The 26449-nt window shown below is 44.5% G+C and overlaps 1 protein-coding gene across 1 annotated transcript; it reads left to right on the forward strand.

The window, feature by feature from the left end:
- The first annotated feature begins 839 nt into the window (after positions 1-839).
- Positions 840-6473, forward strand: LOC311025970 (transmembrane protein 47-like). The gene is made up of 3 exons (XM_084029188.1): positions 840-1149; positions 3020-3160; positions 5637-6473. Exons 1-3 carry the CDS (start codon positions 933-935, stop codon positions 5816-5818), a joined length of 540 nt encoding a protein of 179 aa, XP_083885314.1. The 5' UTR covers positions 840-932; the 3' UTR covers positions 5819-6473.
- The last annotated feature ends 19976 nt before the right edge of the window (positions 6474-26449 follow it).

The following is a 26449-nucleotide window of genomic DNA, read 5'->3' on the forward strand; positions in this document are numbered from 1 at the left end:
AAATGACTAAGTGGAATTACAATACGCATTTTCTTATGAATGTTGATACACGTGTATATTTCGTTGCATGTATCTGTATCATCCTCATATAGCAGGTACCATGTGTGGGGTTTTAATGTCCTTATTATCCCTGTAGTTTCGCCTCCTACTGTCTTCCCTCCCTGCATTAAAATCACATGACTTTCTTGCAAGCTAGCGTGTGTATGGAGACAACTTTGTTTAATACATAATTTATTTGGAAGCACTTGTCTGCCTTTGACTTCCTGACCCTCTGAAACGATGCTGCTGCTGCTTGCTGCTGCTGCTTGCTGCTGCTGCTTGCTGCTGCTGCTTGCTGCTTGCTGCTGCTGCGCTGCTGCTGCCTCCGAAAACAAGTCTGGCTTTCTCACTTTCAAAATAAAAGCACAGCAATTGAGGTCTGGCTGAGCAGGATTGCTTTTCTCTATTGAAACAATTGCTGTGTCTCAAATTATAAATACATCTATATATATATATATATATATATATATAAGCCAAAATACCCACAGTAACACTGACATTTTAACATTGTAACATTGCCAACACCTTAAATTTGGGATTGGGTTCGAAGTTGTATTGATTTGTAAAGTATAGATTATTTATATAGTGGATTATTATTTATATAGTGATTAATATTAATATTGGCTTGGACTAATTATTCCTATAAACAAAGAGTGAAGACTCATATTGAATATTATGGAATATATATATAATATATTAATATTTCTCATAACGTGGCCAAACAGAAGCGCAATTATTTTGAAAAGCCAAATCCAACCGGATGTGTCCCGTTAAACTTCTCCAGCTGGACACCGCGCGCACACGCAGAGCGGTGCAGGCTATGGTGGGAGAAGACGCGCGCGGACCTCCAGCGAGCTCGTTCCCCCTGTGACTGGCCTGCAGCCGAGAGAGAGATGTCCGTGAACGAGGTCTACGTGTTCCGGCCCTTCAAGCTGATCGCGCTGCTGTGCGTCTTCCTGGCGCTATGTCTGGACGTGGTGGCTCTGCTGAGCCCGGCCTGGGTCACCGCGGAGCATTTCTCCCTGTCTCTGTGGGAGTCCTGCTCCCTGTCCGAGGCACGGCATGCGACGGAGGAGGCTCAGTGGAGCTGCTTCTCCACCCTCACATCTGGTAGGAAGCGGTGCCTCTTTTTTTGGTTTATTTTTGGATTGTTTGGAACTTTGTGTCGTTGGAGTTAGGATGCTGTCATTGTGTTGGAGAGAGAATAACCAGACGTGTTTACTACTCGTAGTAGTGTAAAGTACTTTTGAGGGGAACACCCAGATGTTGCCATGTATATGTTATAACATACTAATGCGTAATGCGTAAAATACTTCTTCCATGTGCAATAGTGGCCTTTTATCCGCGTCTGTTATTAGGAGTCCACATCCCATGTTTGGGGAAAACAAAGAGGAAAGTCTGTTGAACAGACTGGCAGCTCTGGCCTTTGATTAAGTTTGCTGGTTGTTGGTTCCGTGCCGGACGCATTGTGATGTTTCCCTATTTGAGATGAGAAATAACAGAAACATCATCTCTGCGGCGCGGAAAGAGTTAACCCACTCCAACCAGCAGACGCGTACAGCATCTTCCCCATCCTCTTCATCACCACGCCTTTTGTGATACAGAGAAGCCACACGACAGGAGGTCAGACCTCCAACCCCCTTCCTTTCCCCACCAGGGGAGGAGATATACCACATTTATCACTAGTTGGCAACCAGGCTGGCCTGTTATTATCTGGAGCTTTGATTATTAAAACATAGTTAATTCATGTAAAGAGTGACTATTGGTGCACTTTAACCAGCAGGGAGGAGGGAAGCAAGGCCTTGGGGGGGTGACCACTCTCTGATGCTGTGGAATGTGTTGGGGTGAATAGGAGGCGGGTTTGTTGCTCTGAGTGTCTGCAGAGCTCATTAAAGCAACAGTGGAGGGGCGTGTTGGGGTTAAAGGGGCAGTTCACCACAAGGCAAAGCAGCTTTATAAAGTACACATTCTCATACGTATCCCGAGATTCTTGAATTCCTGTCCATCTTTGGAGTGGCGTAATCGGCTTGGACACGATTGGAGGCAGAGTTAATTGCGAGCCAGTACAACAAATACGGATGGAAAGAGTTTTAAGGCTTGCGGCCTCAGTGAGCGACAGAAAAACACTCGTGTGACGACTCTCATTGCACCTGAGTGTTCAGAGGTGTCACTGAAGGGTTTATTTTTAACCACCCTGGAGTTATATTAGGGAGCTGTGAGAAGATTGTTCATCAAATGCAAATTCTCCTTTTAAGTCGGGTTAGGCCTCCTATTTCAAAGAGGGAATACACAATGCAGGCAGGAACGGAATAATATGTCTGAATACATTTCTGCTTTTACACTCTGCATAAGTACAGAACAGAGACTTAAGCTACGTTCAGGAAAGCTTCTTCAAAAACCTTCCAACAACCCGGTGTTGGGTCTGGCTTTTTCCAGGAAGAATATTTTAGCGGAGGAAGCGATGACTTTGTCAGGAATAAACAGAATAAATGTTGCATTAAAAAAGGGCCACCATGGCCGACCCAACATGAAACCTCGAAGATGTCAAAGTATTGAACACGCCGACTTGATGTTTGCAGTGTCAAAACACAACAGTGATCTTTAATTAGCACCAAGATTTTCACCTAAATAGATGATAAGAAAGCTGTCTTACTTTATTTTCATGTCAAATAAAACCTGAGAATAAATAGAAGGCCAACTTGCACTGACGTGTAGCAATATATGAAGATTTCCCCCTCAAAATCTTGTACATGAAATATAAAAATCTTTCAATATTAGACAGTATTCCAGAGGATGCATCTGTGGTTTCAATACCTTCCTCAGCAAGTGATCAGCTGCAGACTTGCATCTCATATAATAGCTATACATTCTGTTTGTTTTGTCTGATTGATGCCTCTCATGCTCGGTTCACTCTGTGGGACTACCTCTTGTTGTGTGCTTGTGCTGCTGCTCTCTAACCTGCGTGCTTCTTCCCCTGCAGACTGGCAGATCGCCACCCTGGTGCTGCTGGTGTCCGGGGCCGTGGCGACTCTCGTGGCCTTCCTGGTGGCCCTGATTTCCCTCTGCCGGGGGACGCAGAGACGCCACTACCGCACCGTGGCCATATTCCTCCTCACTGCAGGTACAACTCTCTCTTCCTTCCTATCATTTGCACGTCTCTGCCCCTGTACGAATGTTTTGTTCACATCGTGCACATTTGGAAACAGAAAGACGTTCACCACGACCACAACCATTTCCATACAGATGGGGTTTTTTTATTTTGTTCCACTGCTCACGTTAAATAGACGGGTGCAGAAGGAAAAGAAGCAGCTGAATGAGGCTCGTTGGTTGAGCTCATTCTTTCTGTGGTGTGGAGGCTGGGGAGCTGCCGGGTCGTGAGCCAAGAAAAAAAGCAGCCGCAGAATTTGCAGACTTACCAACGAAGTGAAGTCACCGAAGAGAAAAAAAAGAAGGAAAAAAAGAAAAGAAAATAAGCCACCACAGACTCATCGCCTCATATTTGGACTGCACTTCTCCTGCAGGATGATTTGTGAGGAGGAGAAGCCGCATTTCCACACTGGCGAGGGAGGATCTATGTATGAGACATATAATTACAACCAGAGCAGTCGAGATGTATTGTTCTATGTGCTGTGGAGGCGCTGGAATAACTCACACACAGCCTTTACTTTAACAACAGCGATGAAACACTAAACACTTAGCGCTACTCGTCTCACACCCGGTTCCAGCTGCTCCACATTGTGCCTGTGGACTCAAGTTAAAGGAACAGTGGGACATTTTGGTGAAATCCATACAGTTGTTTGCTTTCTTGGTGAGAGTTTCTGTAGCTTGATTGCGCTCTTACATGGTGAGTGGTATCAACATTCTCATTTTAACCTCGGCATGAAGGTAAAGAAGTGTATTTCCCATAAATCCCATGGTGAGAATCCACATGAGTTCTGTTGATGCAAAAAAAGAACATCTAGTATCTTCCATTTGATATGTTAACATGGTCAGTTTCATACATTAAGACTGAGTGGCTGGAACAGTCAGATAGATAATAATAATAAATGTGTCTAACTTTGAAGGGGAAACATAAGGCTGTTTTTATCCCGTCTCAGTCACAAAGAACCAGTGTGTGCAGTGGACTTAACGTGCCTTTGACTGTTAACCATTTGCTGAAAAGCGTGGGAAGGCAGTGTTATCCTTTCCTGTGCGTAATTGCTTTAAGAGCCTTGCAAGGAATAAAGGTCTCCTTACATCCACACAGTCTGTAGGGCAGCAGCGGCGGAGGGGTTGGCCTCCGTTAAAACGCCCCTTGGCAGGACTGTGGCTGTGTGGTATTTATTTTCTGTCCAGAAATATGACCTCAGCGGGCCGCTAGCTCACTCCTGGCTCCGTCAACACACGGCCCACATTCCTGGGCAGCCGCCGTCCCTCCTGCATGCACCGCTGCTCCGTCCTGAATAGGAAGGAAAGGCACTGGCGTAGTCACACAAAGTCCCTTCCTAAGGAGCCACCTAGCATGCACGGAAAGGGAACCGAGGTAGCTGGTCTGGGAGCAGAGCACAGTGTGCCTTTGATCGCACTCGTGTGTGTGTGTGTGTGTGTGTGTGTGTGTGTGTGTGTGTGCCCTCACAATGACGCATTCACCGGCTGGTTCATGGTCCTGAATGAGTCCAAGGGAAAATGATTCACAATGATGAAAGCATCAGAGTCATTTTCCCTTCAGTTATGTCAGGGTCAAAAGAATGAAGACGATTGTCCTGAAAATAGATGAGGAAAATGCACAAGCTTTACCTTGTGGTGCCAAAATATGCCATGAAAGTCAGACAGGCCACTTCAAAACAGCAAGAAAACCCCAAAAAGATGGAATGTTCCTCTTGATATTTTTATCGTCTTATGGAGGAATCTATTTAATGTAAAAACGTTTACCTTCCACTGGAAAGCATGTATTTGTCTTCATGACAAATAGAGAAATCCCTCTTTTAAATCCTTGAATGCTGTTATGAAATGAAGTAGTTCTGATGAGAGTTTGTCACCAACCCTTTTACTTGGAGCTGCAGTGAAAGTCTTAAACCGTTGGTGGCATCACATTATAAGACTGGAGTTGTGTAAGCCTGTTTTGACATATTCCTGTTTTCATCCACGGACTGGAAAAAGACTCAAACTTTTCTTTGTTATTGCTGTCACAGAAAAAGAGACTTGTTTGGGTGAGATTAACCTGAAGCAGCAGATATACCCACTTGAAGAAGATCATCTTTATATAAGCGTCCTCCGGTTACCTTCAGTGACTCTCGGCTCTCCTTTATCCTTCAGCCTCTTTTAAAAACCAGCCACTGTTACATTTCTGCCTTTACAGCAGCGCATAAAGGCCCTGACACACCAAGACGATTATTGTCCGTCGGCTGTCAGATTGGGTTTTTTTTAAACGAGCAAAGCCACTAACACATATTTTTACTTGAATTGTGCATTTTTATGGACTAAATGCGCTTGCTGAGAAGCAAGAGACACGTAGAATAGATCGTCTTGAAAAGAAGGATTACATTCTTGTGTGAACAAGGTGGAGACTTTGTAATGGAAGCGTTGCTAACTGTACGTTTGGCTCTTTTTGGTTGTAGTGGTTCTGCAGGCCTGCGCTCTGGTCCTCTACCCGATCAAGTTCATCGACGGCACGGTTCTCCAGACCTATCACGAGTTCAACTGGGGCTACGGGCTCGGCTGGGGGGCCACCATCTTCATGTTGGGCGGGGGGATCCTCTTCTGCCTGCGGACGGACGTGTACGACGACGCCATGTACTGATTCCTTTTATCAGCCCGCCACTGGAAACACACACACACACACACACACGATTCCCATACAGGAGGTGTGCTACTTTTCTTCACTCTGCACACAGCTGATGTGCATGCAAGCAGAGACCCCAGACCCTCTCTTTCCTTCTCACTCTCTCCTGTATTTTTAGACAGGTTGTGAAGGTCTAATTTAGGCCAGGGCTGTATGAACAGGACGCCCCCCCCCCCCTCCATGCAGGTCCCTCTGCCGGCTCCACTGCTGGACGTTTCCAGCACGTTGACCTGGATTCTCTATTGTTAGAGAATTCTCAGCACCTGAATGTGCAGTGAATGAACTTTTAAAAAAAACAAAAAGGGATTGACCTATCCCCACGTTTTCTTTTTGTTATTGTTATTTTTTTTTGTAGCATTTCACAAGGACAAGCTTGTTAATGTATTTATGGCATTCACTTTATAAATCCTGTCAAATCCTGAACCTTCCGTGTGTTCTAGCTGAAACATATCTGCTCACGCTAACCCTCCTGATATTAGAAGTGTATATTAGACAGCTTCCATATGTGCTAGAGCTCTCTTTGAGTGTTTATAGTTTGTGTCAAATGAAAAAAAATGTAAATGTGTACAAAGTATTTCTACATGAAGGAAAATCCAGAATAAACAATTGTAGTTTTGAGAGAATTAGACGTGTGAGATAATGTTGTTTTACGTGACACCAGTGGATCAGAGGTGCCCCCTTCTTTTTTGTACCAAACAGCGGAGGAAGCCCCCCCCCCCCCCCCTCCCAGCTATTTAGAGAGACACTCCCATGTTGTTAGCTTGTAGGTAGTGAATATATCAGAGTATGACACGTTGATTGAAACACAATGAGCAACATTTTAAACAAGCAAAACATTTTATTGCGAAGTTCAAGACACATTATGTAAATTTCATAGAATGATCCGATATCTTTACATCTTTTGCTTGTTAATAGAAATGTGCTCACAAGCTGAAATTCAAACTACACTTATTATTTATTGTGAAACCTACCGTTTAGTTGCAGATTGTAATGTAACTGTAGGTAGTTTATCCATGTTTGTGTGCTAATGAAAGGCAAGTTAAAACATCCCTTATTTTGTGTAAAACAGGAGGCGTTGCCGCACCTGAGCAGCCTGGTGTAAAGTTTCTGTACCCCCACCTCCCCCTCAACATCTCCTTGAATCATCTCCGGGAAGGGAACATCTGCAAACCAACAATGCACCCAGCTGTGGCAGCGTGAAAAATCCCCAGCTGTTGACAATATTTACATCCGAATCGACAGCGCCAAGGGAAGAAAATACCCGAGTCGCTGCCATGTGAACCGGATACCTGGCTCCCGTGAATGGTATAATGTGTTAGGTGTCAGGTCAGGGGTCGTCTTATAATAGCGGTGACCTCTCGGGAATCTTTCAAAATGTGACTCACGTGTTAAAAGGTGACGTGAATACTTAACATGCACACATCATCCGGTTTCTGAAGTATGACAGAGGCGTGATCACGTTACTCTCACACACACACACACACACACACACACACACACTCACACACACAAAGCATGTTGTCTTTAGTTAAACATTATCGGACCGCACAGAGGTGTTTCGACAGTGAGGGAGATGAGTGGAACATTGATTAATTTACAATCTACAAACATGTATTCTATTGTAGAAGAATAGATATAGAAGCTTTTAAGGCTATACAAACACAGGGTATACAGGGTGATCCATGAAACATGCAGATGTGTTCCCTGCCGGTGCTTTGATTTGGCAGAAGAGGGTTTTAGAGTATTCAGTCACTGGTTTTGGTGTCATAAAAGGTCAAACTGTACTCTACCCACACACTTACTGCTCTTTTTGCATTAAATGCAGCTGCATAGAGGAGAGGAATTAAATGTCTCACTGAAGGCATTGTTCAAAAAAGAGCCAGTTGCTCATTTGGCTCATAAGCTGTTCACTTGCTGTGCATTCCAATATCCGTACTACACACTATTTAGTACGCCAGAAATACCAGGATGTCCTCCTGCATCCGGTCATATTTTGCAAATTGCGAACCAGCATGCATTCCTGGCTATTCTGACAAACAATCATCCGCTCAGCACATATGAGCAATAGGGTGAGAGGTCAAGGTGCAATGTTATGACTCAGTAGTCTAGGATGTCCGATTGAATGCACCATGATTGACCACACCCACATCATCCACTCTAACGTCTTGCTCCACCTAGTGGTCACTTTATGATATCTGATATTGTGGGGAAAAAACAATATTGAGTATTATTTTGTTTTTCATAATTTCTTTCCCAAATCATATTTTTGAGGGTCTTGACTCTCTCTATATGTTCTATAAAAATAAAGAGGTGGAACAAAGAGAGAAAATAGATACAGTTTTTGTTAAGATAAGCAGGAAAACAAGCTTTACGCCTGTATTTAAACATCACCTTAAGGTTGTTCTTGATACACATAAGAAATCACCAGACTTCAGTAAGGCTGACCTGAAACACCAACTTAAAATAATCACTCAAATGTTAGAAACAGATTTAGATATTAATTTCAGATTTCAGATATTAATATACACATTTTTGAAACAGAATGATTTTTATACTAATAATGCACCTCTGCAGCGACATGCTCTCATGCTCGGACAGGACCGTTGATAGGTCAAAGAATGAGCCCAACTGTAAACCAAAGTGAAGGTGGCCCTCGGAGAGTAGCCTGACCCCTGGGGACAGTAACCAGCCAGGCCCTGCACGCTTTCACTCTGCAGGGACAGATTCCAGTTACTGAGCCTGGGGGACAGAGACGACGATGGACTCTGACATCTTGGTGTCTGAGGAGGGAAATTATTGTTTTAGTGATACGATGCAGAGATGTTCTTAAAAAAATAAATGCAATTTTTGAAAAGGTTGCAAGATAACATGAATGCAAACCGCAAGTTGTCCGGCTCCTCCTGTGATCCTCAGGTCCTCTGCAGACAAGTGAAGCAGATAAATGGACACCTGGGCTATACATTACCCTCCAACCAATCCTCGAACAAGCTTGGCTCCACCAAAATTACATATTAACCTGAAAAGGGTTCTCATGTCTCCACCATCGTGCTTGTGCTGCCCTGCGGGCCCCTGGATCCTGGACTTACATGCTCCTACTGTACACATGGAGAGTCTGGTGCAAATGAGTATCAGTGTGTGTTTTATTGGAGTTTCCCTTCATGCATTCCCTACCAATGCATCATATAGAACTCTTTGCTACCAATGAACCAAATGAAGTTACCATGAGAGACACACATGGAGAGTCAGGTGTGAACAAGGCGACCTGGTGTGGGAAGCTGTCAGCTGCCTAACTGACCTTGTGGATGTCAATGAATGTTGGATCAAACACAAAAAAACAACAGCTGACAGCCTGGAGCCAGATGGTTACTTTCCCAACATGAAAGAAAATATGAGTGGAAATTCTATATTTAATGTGCGTTTGCACTGCAGGTTACTTGGGTGAGATATGAACAGAAAATCCTATTCTCTTCAGGGAGAGGAACGTATAATAGAAACCTGAACACTGAATGGGAGCTTCTTTTGACTTTATTGGCAGTGTTTCAATCCACCTCTGGTGTTCCTCAGGCAAATACCACATACAAAAATGTAGTGAGAGAGCCTGTATGTATGACCAGTGGCATCATAATCACCTAATCACATATGCCAGAATATCCTTTCCAAAGGTTGGATGACAATATTAACATAAACGAGTGTACACATTTAATTCAAACCTATTTTACAGTCACTTAATCTGTAGGTCACAAAGGAATCCACTGAAAATATAAACACTAGTTTAATCTAGGAACGTGTTGGGTGCTATTAATTATCTGGACACTAGAGGGCGACAACAGTATTATACTCTACTGTATATACAGTACTGTATGTACACAGATTAAAAAGCAGGTTATCTTCATAAGTAAATTAGATGAACATCACAGAAGATTATTTGCCATGAACCATATACATATTAATAAAAAAGACCCTCATGATTGTTCAAATTTACAGCTATTTCTGGCTACTTATGTAGTCACAGTTGAAAAATACTATTATTTGCATCTGAACAATATATTTTAAAATTCATAATATTTTAAAACAGAATCACAAACGTCTGACCTGGTGTTACACAACGTTTAAATGATAGAACACTGTCTGTAGTTGATATGGGTGTAACCGTGTTGTGTAAGGACTTTCCAACATTAAAGTCGTCCTGTTGTTCACCAATCAATATGATGTGAACATAAGAAGGCATTCAAGGCAAGACGTCTACTTGAATGAGAGGAGGGACACGTTTCAACAAGGTGAGGACTTCACCAAGTTTAGTTGATATTAATCCCTGAATGACACACTATTCACATCTATTATTATTATTATTATTATTATTATCCACTTAATTTCTGTTAATAAACCATCCTTAAGTCATTCACAATTCATTATAGTGCGTTCACCAGTACACTTTATTTTAAATTATAAAATGAAACTGAAAAAAACACTGGATATCCAGTGGCTTGTTAGACATTTAATAAAATATAAAACTCAGATTATCCAAAAATCGCTTTACACTGACAGAAACAACGTGGTCTTGTTGAGATTCTAATTTAAACTCAAAATTGGCAAGATGTATTGGCGATAAAGCACCTGTGAGACTGATTTATTTTGTATTCACTTGCTAAAAAAATAATGAATCCCATTGCATTATTAATTCCGTAGTTGATAAAAACCTTCATTGGCTTGGATTTAGACATATGAATAATAAAATAATGTCTGAACTACTTGGCAAGAGTTGAAGCAAAAAGTAAACAATTCAACAAAAAATATACATAAACACAACATGACGTGAACGGATGCGGACTGACTTGTCTGAAGAAATCCAGCAAATAGTTGAACTATCCTGTGATCTGACATCAAGGTCCATTTTTCAAGTTCTGTCCCGTCTGCATGTGTGGCTGCTTTCTTTGCAGGTAGATGAGGCAGGATAAGGAATTACTCCTGGTGACAGATTTTGCAAATTCATCTCTCTGCTGCCTATCACTGGCAAGTGCTGTGGCACAATAATTAAACGTAAAATGTAATATCTTCAGTAATGCATTAGCAGGGGCTACAATCTCAGGTGAGGACTGTGTGGTATCTGTGAGAGCTTCCTTGTGTGATTTTCATATCAGACACCCCAAAAAAACGAGAGAACATCTCCTAGGTGCTCTAGGTTCTTTAGGTCTCCACTGTGGGACCTGAATTTCTGGCATACAGGGTAGCGAGCATAGAGTCCGTCTTCTTCTTGTCTGGCTCTCCTCCTGCAAACCAAAAACACAGTTTGCAGTGAGCCAAGGGAAGACAAAAACCCTGTCTCACATTTTTTCATTGTTGTGTATGGGTCATTAAATGTTCAGAGCTGTCTGGCACAAACTCACATGTGGCTACAAGAACCTGGAAGTGAGAAGAACTCCAATCAAGTGTTTAGTCAACAATCGAGTTCAACATATTCCAGTCTCACAGAATACATTTGTCTTTTCCTGTATTGACATGTATCAGGTAGGCTATGTTGGCATTTTCTATGTTTGTATCAAGAAAGCTGAAAAGCAGATATTTGCTCTCAGCAGGCACATTTTAAAATTGGTTCTTTATGTCTGCCGGTTGTAATATTTGGGCCTAGACCTTGTCAATCATAACTGTTCAGAAAGCAACATTTAAGAATGAATAGAAAAACAGAACAGAAAACAAGAACGCAGGGAAGCAGGCTGGAAGACATGAGCAATGAAACAGAGAGAACACAGACTAAATACACAAGGAAGTAATTAGGAAATGAGACACAGGTGAGCAGACATGGGGGATGGCTAACCACAGCAGGAGGCAGGGAGGCAACGAAGCAAAGGTGGGACACATGAGGGCAGATAGGTAATCAACAGGAGGGAACAAGAGGGCGGGGGAGATCCAGAACACTAACCCTAACCTGACACGATAATGACAATCTTATCATTATTTTTAATATCCTACTCCAAAGTATTGTTTTGGTGAGTGTGGCATACACAGCAATGTGCTTTTGTATCATGCAGCCAAATTTATAAATCAGATTATATGCAAACCTCAGATTTTAGGTTCAGTTATAAAAAGGGGAGCGTGTCTATGTTGTCTTGGATGAATAATAAAATAAAGAATGTCCTAACCCTAACCATAACTTTAGGGGGCCAAATAAATAAGAGGCAAGGATGTCGGAAGGTTAGCAACAACAAAAATTCCATCCTTCGAGCCGGAGTTGAACCAGCGACCTAAGGATACCTGCTTTGATCTACCTACAGTCCTCCGCTCTACCAACTGAGCTATCGAAGGAGGTCAGCAACAACCTGAGGTACAGCTAGTGCATGTACGCCTGAACTAAGGGATAGCTGGAATTTTCAATTTTTCCATTGTAAACCAACAACAAAAATTCCATCCTTCGAGCCGGAGTTGAACCAGCGACCTAAGGATACCTGCTTTTATCTACCTACAGTCCTCCGCTCTACCAACTGAGCTATCGAAGGAGGTGAGACAGAAACTGTGGTACAGCTAGTGCATGTACGCCTGAACTAAGGGATAGCTGGAATTTTCCATTTTTCCATTGTAAACCAACAATGAAAATTCCATCCTTCGAGCCGGAGTTGAACCAGCGACCTAAGGATCCCTGCTTTTATCTACCTACAGTCCTCCGCTCTACCAACTGAGCTATCGAAGGAGGTGACCAACCACCTGTGGTACAGCTAGTGCATGTACCCCTTAACTAAGGGATAGCTGGAATTTTCCATTTTTCCATTGTAAATCAACAACGAAAATTCCATCCTTCGAGCAGGAGTTGAACCAGCGACCTAAGGATACCTGCTTTTATCTACCTACAGTCCTCCGCTCTACCAACTGAGCTATCGAAGGAGGTCAGCAACCACCTGAGGTACAGCTAGTGCATGTACGCCTGAACTAAGGTATAGCTGGTATTTTCCATTTTTCCATTGTAAACCAACAACGAAAATTCCATCCTTCGAGCGGGAGTTGAACCAGCGACCTAAGGATACCTGCTTTGATCTACCTACAGTACTCCACTCTACCAACTGAGCCACGAAGGAGGTGAGTGGCCACCTGTGGTACAGCTAGTGGATGTACGCCTGAACTAAGGGATAGCTGGAATATTCCATTTTTCCATTGTAAACCAACAATGAAAATTCCATCCTTCGAGCCGGAGTTGAACCAGCGACCTAAGGATCCCTGCTTTTATCTACCTACAGTCCTCCGCTCTACCAACTGAGCTATCGAAGGAGGTGAGCCACAAACTGTGGTACAGCTAGTGCATGTACGCCTGAACTAAGGGATAGCTGGAATTTTCCATTTTTCCATTGTAAACCAACAATGAAAATTCCATCCTTCGAGCCGGAGTTGAACCAGCGACCTAAGGATCCCTGCTTTTATCTACCTACAGTCCTCCGCTCTAACAACTGAGCTATCGAAGGAGGTGAGTGGCCACCTGTGGTACAGCTAGTGCATGTACGCCTCAACTAAGGGATAGCTGGAATTTTCCATTTTTCCATTGTAAACCAACAATGAAAATTCCATCCTTCGAGCCGGAGTTGAACCAGCGACCTAAGGATCCCTGCTTTTATCTACCTACAGTCCTCCTCTCTACCAACTGAGCTATCGAAGGAGGTGACCAACCACCTGTGGTACAGCTAGTGCATGTACGCCTTAACTAAGGGATAGCTTGAATTTTGCCTTTTTCCATTGTAAATCAACAACGAAAATTCCATCCTTCGAGCAGGAGTTGAACCAGCGACCTAAGGATACCTGCTTTTATCTACCTACAGTCCTCCGCTCTACCAACTGAGCTATCGATGGAGGTCAGCAACCACCTATGGTACAGCTAGTGCATGTACGCCTTAACTAAGGGATAGCTGGAATTTTTCCATTTTTCCATTGTAAATCAACAACGAAAATTACATCCTTCGAGCCGGAGTTGAACGAGCGACCTAAGGATACCTGCTTTGATCTACCTACAGTCCTCCGCTCTACCAACTGAGCTATCGAAGGAGGTGAGCCACAAACTGTGGTACAGCTAGTGCATGTACGCCTGAACTAAGGGATAGCTGGAATTTTCCATTTTTCCATTGTAAACCAACAATGAAAATTCCATCCTTCGAGCCGGAGTTGAACCAGCGACCTAAGGATCCCTGCTTTTATCTACCTACAGTCCTCCGCTCTAACAACTGAGCTATCGAAGGAGGTGAGTGGCCACCTGTGGTACAGCTAGTGCATGTACGCCTCAACTAAGGGATAGCTGGAATTTTCCATTTTTCCATTGTAAACCAACAATGAAAATTCCATCCTTCGAGCCGGAGTTGAACCAGCGACCTAAGGATCCCTGCTTTTATCTACCTACAGTCCTCCTCTCTACCAACTGAGCTATCGAAGGAGGTGACCAACCACCTGTGGTACAGCTAGTGCATGTACGCCTTAACTAAGGGATAGCTTGAATTTTGCCTTTTTCCATTGTAAATCAACAACGAAAATTCCATCCTTCGAGCAGGAGTTGAACCAGCGACCTAAGGATACCTGCTTTTATCTACCTACAGTCCTCCGCTCTACCAACTGAGCTATCGATGGAGGTCAGCAACCACCTATGGTACAGCTAGTGCATGTACGCCTTAACTAAGGGATAGCTGGAATTTTTCCATTTTTCCATTGTAAATCAACAACGAAAATTACATCCTTCGAGCCGGAGTTGAACGAGCGACCTAAGGATACCTGCTTTGATCTACCTACAGTCCTCCGCTCTACCAACTGAGCTATCGAAGGAGGTGAGCCACAAACTGTGGTACAGCTAGTGCATGTACGCCTGAACTAAGGGATAGCTGGAATTTTCCATTTTTCCATTGTAAACCAACAATGAAAATTCCATCCTTCGAGCCGGAGTTGAACCAGCGACCTAAGGATCCCTGCTTTTATCTACCTACAGTCCTCCGCTCTACCAACTGAGCTATCGAAGGAGGTGACCAACCACCTGTGGTACAGCTAGTGCATGTACGCCTTAACTAAGGGATAGCTTGAATTTTGCCTTTTTCCATTGTAAATCAACAACGAAAATTCCATCCTTCGAGCAGGAGTTGAACCAGCGACCTAAGGATACCTGCTTTTATCTACCTACAGTCCTCCGCTCTACCAACTGAGCTATCGAAGGAGGTCAGCAACAACCTGAGGTACAGCTAGTGCATGTACGCCTGAACTAAGGTATAGCTGGTATTTTCCTTTTTTCCATTGTAAACCAACAACGAAAATTCCATCCTTCGAGCGGGAGTTGAACCAGCGACCTAAGGATACCTGCTTTGATCTACCTACAGTACTCCACTCTACCAACTGAGCTATCGAATGAGGTGAGTGGCCACCTGTGGTACAGCTAGTGCATGTACGCCTGAACTAAGGGATAGCTGGAATTTTCGATTTTTCCATTGTAAACCAACAATGAAAATTCCATCCTTCGAGCCGGAGTTGAACCAGCGACCTAAGGATACCTGCTTTGATCTACCTACAGTCCTCCGCTCTACCAACTGAGCTATCGAAGGAGGTGACCAACCACCTGTGGTACAGCTAGTGCATGTACGCCTGAACTAAGGGATAGCTGGAATTTTCCATTGTAACTCAACAACAAAAATTCCATCCTTCGAGCCGGAGTTGAACCAGCGACCTAAGGATACCTGCTTTGATCTACCTACAGTACTCCACTCTACCAACTGAGCTATCGAAGGAGGTGAGTGGCCACCTGTGGTACAGCTAGTGCATGTACGCCTGAACTAAGTGATAGCTGGATTTTTCCATTTTTCCATTGTAAACCAACAACAAAAACACCATCCTTCGAGCCGGAGTTGAACCAGCGACCTAAGGATCCCTGCTTTTATCTACCTACAGTCCTCCGCTCTACCAACTGAGCTATCGAAGGAGGTCAGGAACAACCTGAGGTACAGCTAGTGCATGTACGCCTGAACTAAGGTATAGCTGGTATTTTCCATTTTTCCATTGTAAACCAACAACGAAAATTCCATCCTTCGAGCCGGAGTTGAACCAGCGACCTAAGGATACCTGCTTTGATCTACCTACAGTACTCCACTCTACCAACTGAGCTATCGAATGAGGTGAGTGGCCACCTATGGTACAGCTAGTGCATGTACGCCTGAACTAAGGGATAGCTGGAATTTTCCATTGTAACTCAACAATGAAAATTCCATCCTTCGAGCCGGAGTTGAACCAGCGACCTAAGGATACCTGCTTTGATCTACCTACAGTACTCCACTCTACCAACTGAGCTATGGAAGGAGGTCAGCAACAACCTGAGGTACAGCTAGTGCATGTACGCCTGAACTAAGGTATAGCTGGTATTTTCCGTTTTTCCATTGTAAACCAACAACGAAAATTCCATCCTTCGAGCGGGAGTTGAACCAGCGACCTAAGGATACCTGCTTTGATCTACCTACAGTACTCCACTCTACCAACTGAGCTATCGAATGAGGTGAGTGGCAACCTGTGGTACAGCTAGTGCATGTACGCCTGAACTAAGGGATAGCTGGAATTTTCCATTTTTACATTGTAAATCAACAACGAAAATTCCATCCTTCGAGCCGGAGTTGAACCAGCGACCTAAGGATACCTGCTTTGATCTACCTACAGTCCTCCGCTCTACCAACTGAGCTATCGAAGGAGGTCAGCAACCACCGATGGTACAGCTAGTGCATGTACGCCTGAACTAAGGGATAGCTGGAATTTTCCATTGTAACTCAACAACAAAAATTCCATCCTTCGAGCCGGAGTTGAACCAGCGACCTAAGGATACCTGCTTTGATCTACCTACAGTCCTCCGCTCTACCAACTGAGCTATCGAAGGAGGTGACCAACCACCTGTGGTACAGCTAGTGCATGTACACCTTAACTAAGGGATAGCTGGAATTTTCCATTTTTACATTGTAAATCAACAACGAAAATTCCATCCTTCGAGCCGGAGTTGAACCAGCGACCTAAGGATACCTGCTTTGATCTACCTACAGTCCTCCGCTCTACCAACTGAGCTATCGAAGGAGGTCAGCAACCACCTATGGTACAGCTAGTGCATGTACGCCTGAACTAAGGGATAGCTGGAATTTTCCATTGTAACTCAACAACAAAAATTCCATCCTTCGAGCCGGAGTTGAACCAGCGACCTAAGGATACCTGCTTTGATCTACCTACAGTCCTCCGCTCTACCAACTGAGCTATCGAAGGAGGTGACCAACCACCTGTGGTACAGCTAGTGCATGTACGCCTGAACTAAGTGATAGCTGTATTTTTCCATTTTTCCATTTTAAACCAATGACGAAAATTTCATCCTTCGAGCCGGAGTTGAACCAGCGACCTAAGGATCCCTGCTTTTATCTACCTACAGTCCTCCGCTCTACCAACTGAGCTATCGAAGGAGGTGAGCCACAGACTGTGGTACAGCTAGTGCATGTACGTCTTAACTAAGGGATAGCTGCAATTTTCCATTTTTCCATTGTAAACCAACAATGAAAATTCCATCCTTCGAGCCGGAGTTGAACCAGCGACCTAAGGATACCTGCTTTGATCTACCTACAGTCCTCCGCTCTACCAACTGAACTATCGAAGGAGGTGAGTGACCACCTGTGGCACAGCGAGTGCATGTACGCCTGAACTAAGGGATAGCTGCAATTTTCCATTTTTCCATTGTAAACCAACAATGAAAATTCCATCCTTCGAGCCGGAGTTGAACCAGCGACCTAAGGATCCCTGCTTTTATCTACCTACAGTCCTCCGCTCTACCAACTGAGCTATCGAAGGAGGTCAGCAACCACCTGTGGTACAGCTAGTGCATGTACGCCTGAACTAAGGGATAGCTGGAATTTTCCATTTTTCCATTGTAAATCAACAACGAAAATTCCATCCTTCGAGCCGGAGTTGAACCAGCGACCTAAGGATACCTGCTTTGTTCTACCTACAGTCCTCCGCTCTACCAACTGAGCTATCGAAGGAGGTGAGTGACCACCTGTGGCACAGCGAGTGCATGTACGCCTGAACTAAGGGATATCTGCAATTTTCCATTTTTCCATTGTAAACCAACAATGAAAAATCCATCCTTCGAGCCGGAGTTGAACCAGCGACCTAAGGATACCTGCTTTGATCTACCTACAGTCCTCCGCTCTACCAACTGAGCTATCGAAGGAGGTGAGCCACAAACTGTGGTACAGCTAGTGCATGTACGCCTGAACTAAGTGATAGCTGGATTTTTCCATTTTTCCATTGTAACTCAACAACAAAAATTCCATCCTTCGAGCCGGAGTTGAACCAGCGACCTAAGGATACCTGCTTTTATCTACCTACAGTCCTCCGCTCTACCAACTGAGCTATCGAATGAGGTGAGTGGCCACCTGTGGTACAGCTAGTGCATGTACGCCTGAACTAAGGGATAGCTGGAATTTTCCATTTTTCCATTGTAAACCAACAATGAAAATTCCATCCTTCGAGCCAGAGTTGAACCAGCGACCTAAGGATCCCTGCTTTTATCTACCTACAGTCCTCCGCTCTACCAACTGAGCTATCGAAGGAGGTGACCAACCACCTGTGGTACAGCTAGTGCATGTACACCTTAACTAAGGGATAGCTGGAATTTTCCATTTTTACATTGTAAATCAACAACGAAAATTCCATCCTTCGAGCCGGAGTTGAACCAGCGACCTAAGGATACCTGCTTTGATCTACCTACAGTCCTCCACTCTACCAACTGAGCTATCGAAGGAGGTCAGCAACCACCTATGGTACAGCTAGTGCATGTACGCCTGAACTAAGGGATAGCTGGAATTTTCCATTGTAACTCAACAACAAAAATTCCATCCTTCGAGCCGGAGTTGAACCAGCGACCTAAGGATACCTGCTTTGATCTACCTACAGTACTCCACTCTACCAACTGAGCTATCGAAGGAGGTGAGTGGCCACTTGTGGTACAGCTAGTGCATGTACGCCTGAACTAAGTGATAGCTGGATTTTTCCATTTTTCCATTGTAAACCAACAACAAAAATACCATCCTTCGAGCCGGAGTTGAACCAGCGACCTAAGGATACCTGCTTTTATCTACCTACAGTCCTCCGCTCTACCAACTGAGCTATCGAAGGAGGTGAGCCACAAACTATGGTACAGCTAGTGCATGTATGCCTGAACTAAGTGATAGCTGTATTTTTCCATTTTTCCATTTTAAACCAATGACGAAAATTTCATCCTTCGAGCCGGAGTTGAACCAGCGACCTAAGGATCCCTGCTTTTATCTACCTACAGTCCTCCTCTAAACCAACTGAGCTATCGAAGGAGGTGAGCCACAGACTGTGGTACAGCTAGTGCATGTACGTCTTAACTAAGGGATAGCTGCAATTTTCCATTTTTCCATTGTAAATCAACAACGAAAATTCCATCCTTCGAGCCGGAGTTGGACGAGCGACCTAAGGATACCTGCTTTGATCTACCTACAGTCCTCCGCTCTACCAACTGAGCTATCGAAGGAGGTGAGCCACAAACTGTGGTACAGCTAGTGCATGTACGCCTGAACTAAGTGATAGCTGGATTTTTCCATTTTTCCATTGTAAACCAACAACAAAAATACCATCCTTCGAGCCGGAGTTGAACCAGCGACCTAAGGATACCTGCTTTTATCTACCTACAGTCCTCCGCTCTACCAACTGAGCTATTGAAGGAGGTGAGCCACAAACTGTGGTACAGCTAGTGCATGTACGCCTGAACTAAGTGATAGCTGGATTTTTCCATTTTTCCATTGTAAACCAACAACAAAAATACCATCCTTCGAGCCGGAGTTGAACCAGCGACCTAAGGATACCTGCTTTGATCTACCTACAGTACTCCATTCTACCAACTGAGCCACGAAGGAGGTGAGTGGCCACCTGTGGTACAGCTAGTGCATGTACGCCTGAACTAAGGGATAGCTGGAATTTTCCATTTTTCCATGGTAAACCAACAATGAAAATTCCATCCTTCGAGCCGGAGTTGAACCAGCGACCTAAGGATCCCTGCTTTTATCTACCTACAGTCCTCCGCTCTACCAACTGAGCTATTGAAGGAGGTCAGCAACCACCTGTGGTACAGCTAGTGCATGTACGTCTGAACTAAGGGATAGCTGGAATTTTCCATTTTTACATTGTAAATCAACAACGAAAATTCCATCCTTCGAGCCGGAGTTGAACCAGCGACCTAAGGATCCCTGCTTTTATCTACCTACAGTCCTCCGCTCTACCAACTGAGCTATCGAAGGAGGTCAGCAACCACCTATGGTACAGCTAGTGCATGTACGCCTGAACTAAGGGATAGCTGGAATTTTCCATTGTAACTCAACAACAAAAATTCCATCCTTCGAGCCGGAGTTGAACCAGCGACCTAAGGATCCCTGCTTTTATCTACCTACAGTCCTCCTCTATACCAACTGAGCTATCGAAGGAGGTGAGCCACAGACTGTGGTACAGCTAGTGCATGTACGTCTTAACTAAGGGATAGCTGCAATTTTCCATTTTTCCATTGTAAATCAACAACGAAAATTCCATCCTTCGAGCCGGAGTTGAACGAGCGACCTAAGGATACCTGCTTTGATCTACCTACAGTCCTCCGCTCTACCAACTGAGCTATCGAAGGAGGTGAGCCACAAACTGTGGTACAGCTAGTGCATGTACGCCTGAACTAAGTGATAGCTGGATTTTTCCATTTTTCCATTGTAAACCAACAACAAAAATACCATCCTTCGAGCCGGAGTTGAACCAGCGACCTAAGGATACCTGCTTTTATCTACCTACAGTCCTCCGCTCTACCAACTGAGCTATCGAAGGAGGTGAGCCACAAACTGTGGTACAGCTAGTGCATGTACGCCTGAACTAAGTGATAGCTGGAATTTTCCATTTTTACATTGTAAATCAACAACGAAAATTCCATCCTTCGAGCCGGAGTTGAACCAGCGACCTAAGGATACCTGCTTTGATCTACCTACAGTCCTCCGCTCTACCAACTGAGCTATCGAAGGAGGTCAGCAACCACCTGTGGTACAGCTAGTGCATGTACGCCTGAACTAAGGGATAGCTGGAATTTTCCATTGTAACTCAACAACAAAAATTCCATCCTTCGAGCCGGAGTTGAACCAGCGACCTAAGGATACCTGCTTTGATCTACCTACAGTACTCCACTCTACCAACTGAGCTATCGAAGGAGGTGAGTGGCCACCTGTGGTACAGCTAGTGCATGTACGCCTGAACTAAGTGATAGCTGGATTTTTCCATTTTTCCATTGTAAACCAACAACAAAAATACCATCCTTCGAGCCGGAGTTGAACCAGCGACCTAAGGATACCTGCTTTTATCTACCTACAGTCCTCCGCTCTACCAACTGAGCTATCGAAGGAGGTGAGCCACAAACTATGGTACAGCTAGTGCATGTACGCCTGAACTAAGTGATAGCTGTATTTTTCCATTTTTCCATTTTAAACCAATGACGAAAATTTCATCCTTCGAGCCGGAGTTGAACCAGCGACCTAAGGATCCCTACTTTTATCTACCTACAGTCCTCCGCTCTACCAACTGAGCTATCGAAGGAGGTGAGCCACAGACTGTGGTACAGCTAGTGCATGTACGCCTGAACTAATGGATAGCTGCAATTTTCCATTTTTCCATTGTAAATCAACAACGAAAATTCCATCCTTCGAGCCGGAGTTGAACGAGCGACCTAAGGATACCTACTTTTATCTACCTACAGTCCTCCGCTCTACCAACTGAGCTATCGAAGGAGGTGAGCCACAAACTGTGGTACAGCTAGTGCATGTACGCCTGAACTAAGTGATAGCTGGAATTTTCCATTTTTCCATTGTAAATCAACAACGAAAATTCCATCCTTCGAGCCGGAGTTGAACCAGCGACCTAAGGATCCCTGCTTTTATCTACCTACAGTCCGCCGCTCTACCAACTGAGCTATCGAAGGAGGTCAGCAACCACCTGTGGTACAGCTAGTGCATGTACGCCTGAACTAAGGGATAGCTGGAATTTTCCATTTTTCCATTGTAAACCAACATTGAAAAATTCCATCCTTCGAGCCGGAGTTGAACCAGCGACCTAAGGATCCCTGCTTTTATCTACCTACAGTCCTCCGCTCTACCAACTGAGCTATCGAAGGAGGTCAACAACCACCTGTGGTACAGCTAGTGCATGTACGCCTGAACTAAGTGATAGCTAGATTTTTCCATTTTTCCATTGTAACTCAACAACAAAAATTCCATTCTTCGAGCCGGAGTTGAACCAGCGACCTAAGGATACCTACTTTGAACTACCTACAGTCCTCCGCTCTACCAACTGAGCTATCGAAGGAGGTGAGTGACCACCTGTGGCACAGCTAGTGCATGTACGCCTGAACTAAGGGATAGCTGGAATTTTCCATTGTAACTCAACAACAAAAATTCCATCCTTCGAGCCGGAGTTGAACCAGCGACCTAAGGATACCTGCTTTGATCTACCTACAGTACTCCACTCTACCAACTGAGCTATCGAAGGAGGTGAGTGGCCACCTGTGGTACAGCTAGTGCATGTACGCCTGAACTAAGTGATAGCTGGATTTTTCCATTTTTCCATTGTAAACCAACAACAAAAATACCATCCTTCGAGCCGGAGTTGAATCAGCGACCTAAGGATACCTGCTTTTATCTACCTACAGTCCTCCGCTCTACCAACTGAGCTATCGAAGGAGGTGAGCCACAAACTATGGTACAGCTAGTGCATGTATGCCTGAACTAAGTGATAGCTGTATTTTTCCATTTTTCCATTTTAAACCAATGACGAAAATTTCATCCTTCGAGCCGGAGTTGAACCAGCGACCTAAGGATCCCTGCTTTTATCTACCTACAGTCCTCCTCTAAAACAACTGAGCTATCGAAGGAGGTGAGCCACAGACTGTGGTACAGCTAGTGCATGTACGTCTTAACTAAGGGATAGCTGCAATTTTCCATTTTTCCATTGTAAATCAACAACGAAAATTCCATCCTTCGAGCCGGAGTTGAACCAGCGACCTAAGGATACCTGCTTTGATCTACCTACAGTCCTCCGCTCTACCAACTGAGCTATCGAAGGAGGTCAGCAACCACCGATGGTACAGCTAGTGCATGTACGCCTGAACTAAGGGATAGCTGGAATTTTCCATTGTAACTCAACAACAAAAATTCCATCCTTCGAGCCGGAGTTGAACCAGCGACCTAAGGATACCTGCTTTGATCTACCTACAGTCCTCCGCTCTACCAACTGAGCTATCGAAGGAGGTGACCAACCACCTGTGGTACAGCTAGTGCATGTACACCTTAACTAAGGGATAGCTGGAATTTTCCATTTTTACATTGTAAATCAACAACGAAAATTCCATCCTTCGAGCCGGAGTTGAACCAGCGACCTAAGGAAACCTGCTTTGATCTACCTACAGTCCTCCGCTCTACCAACTGAGCTATCGAAGGAGGTCAGCAACCACCTATGGTACAGCTAGTGCATGTACGCCTGAACTAAGGGATAGCTGGAATTTTCCATTGTAACTCAACAACAAAAATTCCATCCTTCGAGCCGGAGTTGAACCAGCGACCTAAGGATACCTGCTTTGATCTACCTACAGTCCTCCGCTCTACCAACTGAGCTATCGAAGGAGGTGACCAACCACCTGTGGTACAGCTAGTGCATGTACGCCTGAACTAAGTGATAGCTGTATTTTTCCATTTTTCCATTTTAAACCAATGACGAAAATTTCATCCTTCGAGCCGGAGTTGAACCAGCGACCTAAGGATCCCTGCTTTTATCTACCTACAGTCCTCCGCTCTACCAACTGAGCTATCGAAGGAGGTGAGCCACAGACTGTGGTACAGCTAGTGCATGTACGTCTTAACTAAGGGATAGCTGCAATTTTCCATTTTTCCATTGTAAATCAACAACGAAAATTCCATCCTTCGAGCCGGAGTTGAACGAGCGACCTAAGGATACCTGCTTTGATCTACCTACAGTCCTCCACTCTACCAACTGAGCTATCGAATGAGGTGAGCCACAAACTGTGGTACAGCTAGTGCATGTACGCCTGAACTAAGGGATAGCTGGAATTTTCCATTTTTCCATTGTAAACCAACAATGAAAATTCCATCCTTCGAGCCGGAGTTGAACCAGCGACCTAAGGATACCTGCTTTGATCTACCTACAGTACTCCACTCTACCAACTGAGCTATCGAATGAGGTGAGTGGCCACCTGTGGTACAGCTAGTGCATGTACGCCTGAACTAAGTGATAGCTGGATTTTTCGATTTTTCCATTGTAACTCAACAACAAAAATTCCATCCTTCGAGCCGGAGTTGAACCAGCGACCTAAGGATACCTGCTTTGATCTACCTACAGTCCTCCGCTCTACCAACTGAACTATCGAAGGAGGTGAGTGACCACCTGTGGCACAGCGAGTGCATGTACGCCTGAACTAAGGGATAGCTGCAATTTTCCATTTTTCCATTGTAAACCAACAATGAAAATTCCATCCTTCGAGCCGGAGTTGAACCAGCGACCTAAGGATCCCTGCTTTTATCTACCTACAGTCCTCCGCTCTACCAACTGAGCTATCGAAGGAGGTCAGCAACCACCTGTGGTACAGCTAGTGCATGTACGCCTGAACTAAGGGATAGCTGGAATTTTCCATTTTTCCATTGTAAATCAACAACGAAAATTCCATCCTTCGAGCCGGAGTTGAACCAGCGACCTAAGGATACCTGCTTTGTTCTACCTACAGTCCTCCGCTCTACCAACTGAGCTATCGAAGGAGGTGAGTGACCACCTGTGGCACAGCGAGTGCATGTACGCCTGAACTAAGGGATATCTGCAATTTTCCATTTTTCCATTGTAAACCAACAATGAAAAATCCATCCTTCGAGCCGGAGTTGAACCAGCGACCTAAGGATACCTGCTTTGATCTACCTACAGTCCTCCGCTCTACCAACTGAGCTATCGAACGAGGTGAGCCACAAACTGTGGTACAGCTAGTGCATGTACGCCTGAACTAAGTGATAGCTGGATTTTTCCATTTTTCCATTGTAACTCAACAACAAAAATTCCATCCTTCGAGCCGGAGTTGAACCAGCGACCTAAGGATACCTGCTTTTATCTACCTACAGTCCTCCGCTCTACCAACTGAGCTATCGAATGAGGTGAGTGGCCACCTGTGGTACAGCTAGTGCATGTACGCCTGAACTAAGGGATAGCTGGAATTTTCCATTTTTCCATTGTAAACCAACAATGAAAATTCCATCCTTCGAGCCAGAGTTGAACCAGCGACCTAAGGATCCCTGCTTTTATCTACCTACAGTCCTCCGCTCTACCAACTGAGCTATCGAAGGAGGTGAGCCACAAACTGTGGTACAGCTAGTGCATGTACGCCTGAACTAAGTGATAGCTGGATTTTTCCATTTTTCCATTGTAACTCAACAACAAAAATTCCATCCTTCGAGCCGGAGTTGAACCAGCGACCTAAGGATACCTGCTTTTATCTACCTACAGTCCTCCGCTCTACCAACTGAGCTATCGAATGAGGTGAGTGGCCACCTGTGGTACAGCTAGTGCATGTACGCCTGAACTAAGGGATAGCTGGAATTTTCCATTTTTCCATTGTAAACCAACAATGAAAATTCCATCCTTCGAGCCAGAGTTGAACCAGCGACCTAAGGATCCCTGCTTTTATCTACCTACAGTCCTCCGCTCTACCAACTGAGCTATCGAAGGAGGTGACCAACCACCTGTGGTACAGCTAGTGCATGTACACCTTAACTAAGGGATAGCTGGAATTTTCCATTTTTACATTGTAAATCAACAACGAAAATTCCATCCTTCGAGCCGGAGTTGAACCAGCGACCTAAGGATACCTGCTTTGATCTACCTACAGTCCTCCGCTCTACCAACTGAGCTATCGAAGGAGGTCAGCAACCACCTATGGTACAGCTAGTGCATGTACGCCTGAACTAAGGGATAGCTGGAATTTTCCATTGTAACTCAACAACAAAAATTCCATCCTTCGAGCCGGAGTTGAACCAGCGACCTAAGGATACCTGCTTTGATCTACCTACAGTACTCCACTCTACCAACTGAGCTATCGAAGGAGGTGAGTGGCCACTTGTGGTACAGCTAGTGCATGTACGCCTGAACTAAGTGATAGCTGGATTTTTCCATTTTTCCATTGTAAACCAACAACAAAAATACCATCCTTCGAGCCGGAGTTGAACCAGCGACCTAAGGATACCTGCTTTTATCTACCTACAGTCCTCCGCTCTACCAACTGAGCTATCGAAGGAGGTGAGCCACAAACTATGGTACAGCTAGTGCATGTATGCCTGAACTAAGTGATAGCTGTATTTTTCCATTTTTCCATTTTAAACCAATGACGAAAATTTCATCCTTCGAGCCGGAGTTGAACCAGCGACCTAAGGATCCCTGCTTTTATCTACCTACAGTCCTCCTCTAAACCAACTGAGCTATCGAAGGAGGTGAGCCACAGACTGTGGTACAGCTAGTGCATGTACGTCTTAACTAAGG

The sequence above is a fragment of the Eutrigla gurnardus genome, assembly GCF_963514095.1.
Source record: "Eutrigla gurnardus genome assembly, chromosome: 15".
Taxonomy (NCBI): Eukaryota; Metazoa; Chordata; class Actinopteri; order Perciformes; family Triglidae; genus Eutrigla; species Eutrigla gurnardus.

Excerpts from the sequence above, each read along its gene's own strand:
- LOC311025970 (XM_084029188.1), top strand. The coding sequence starts at position 933 with ATGTCCGTGAACGAGGTCTACGTGTTCCGGCCCTTCAAGCTGATCGCG. Across the intron at positions 1,150-3,019 it reads CTTCTCCACCCTCACATCTG|ACTGGCAGATCGCCACCCTG; the intron begins GTAGGAAGCGGT and ends CTTCCCCTGCAG. Across the intron at positions 3,161-5,636 it reads CATATTCCTCCTCACTGCAG|TGGTTCTGCAGGCCTGCGCT; the intron begins GTACAACTCTCT and ends TTTTGGTTGTAG.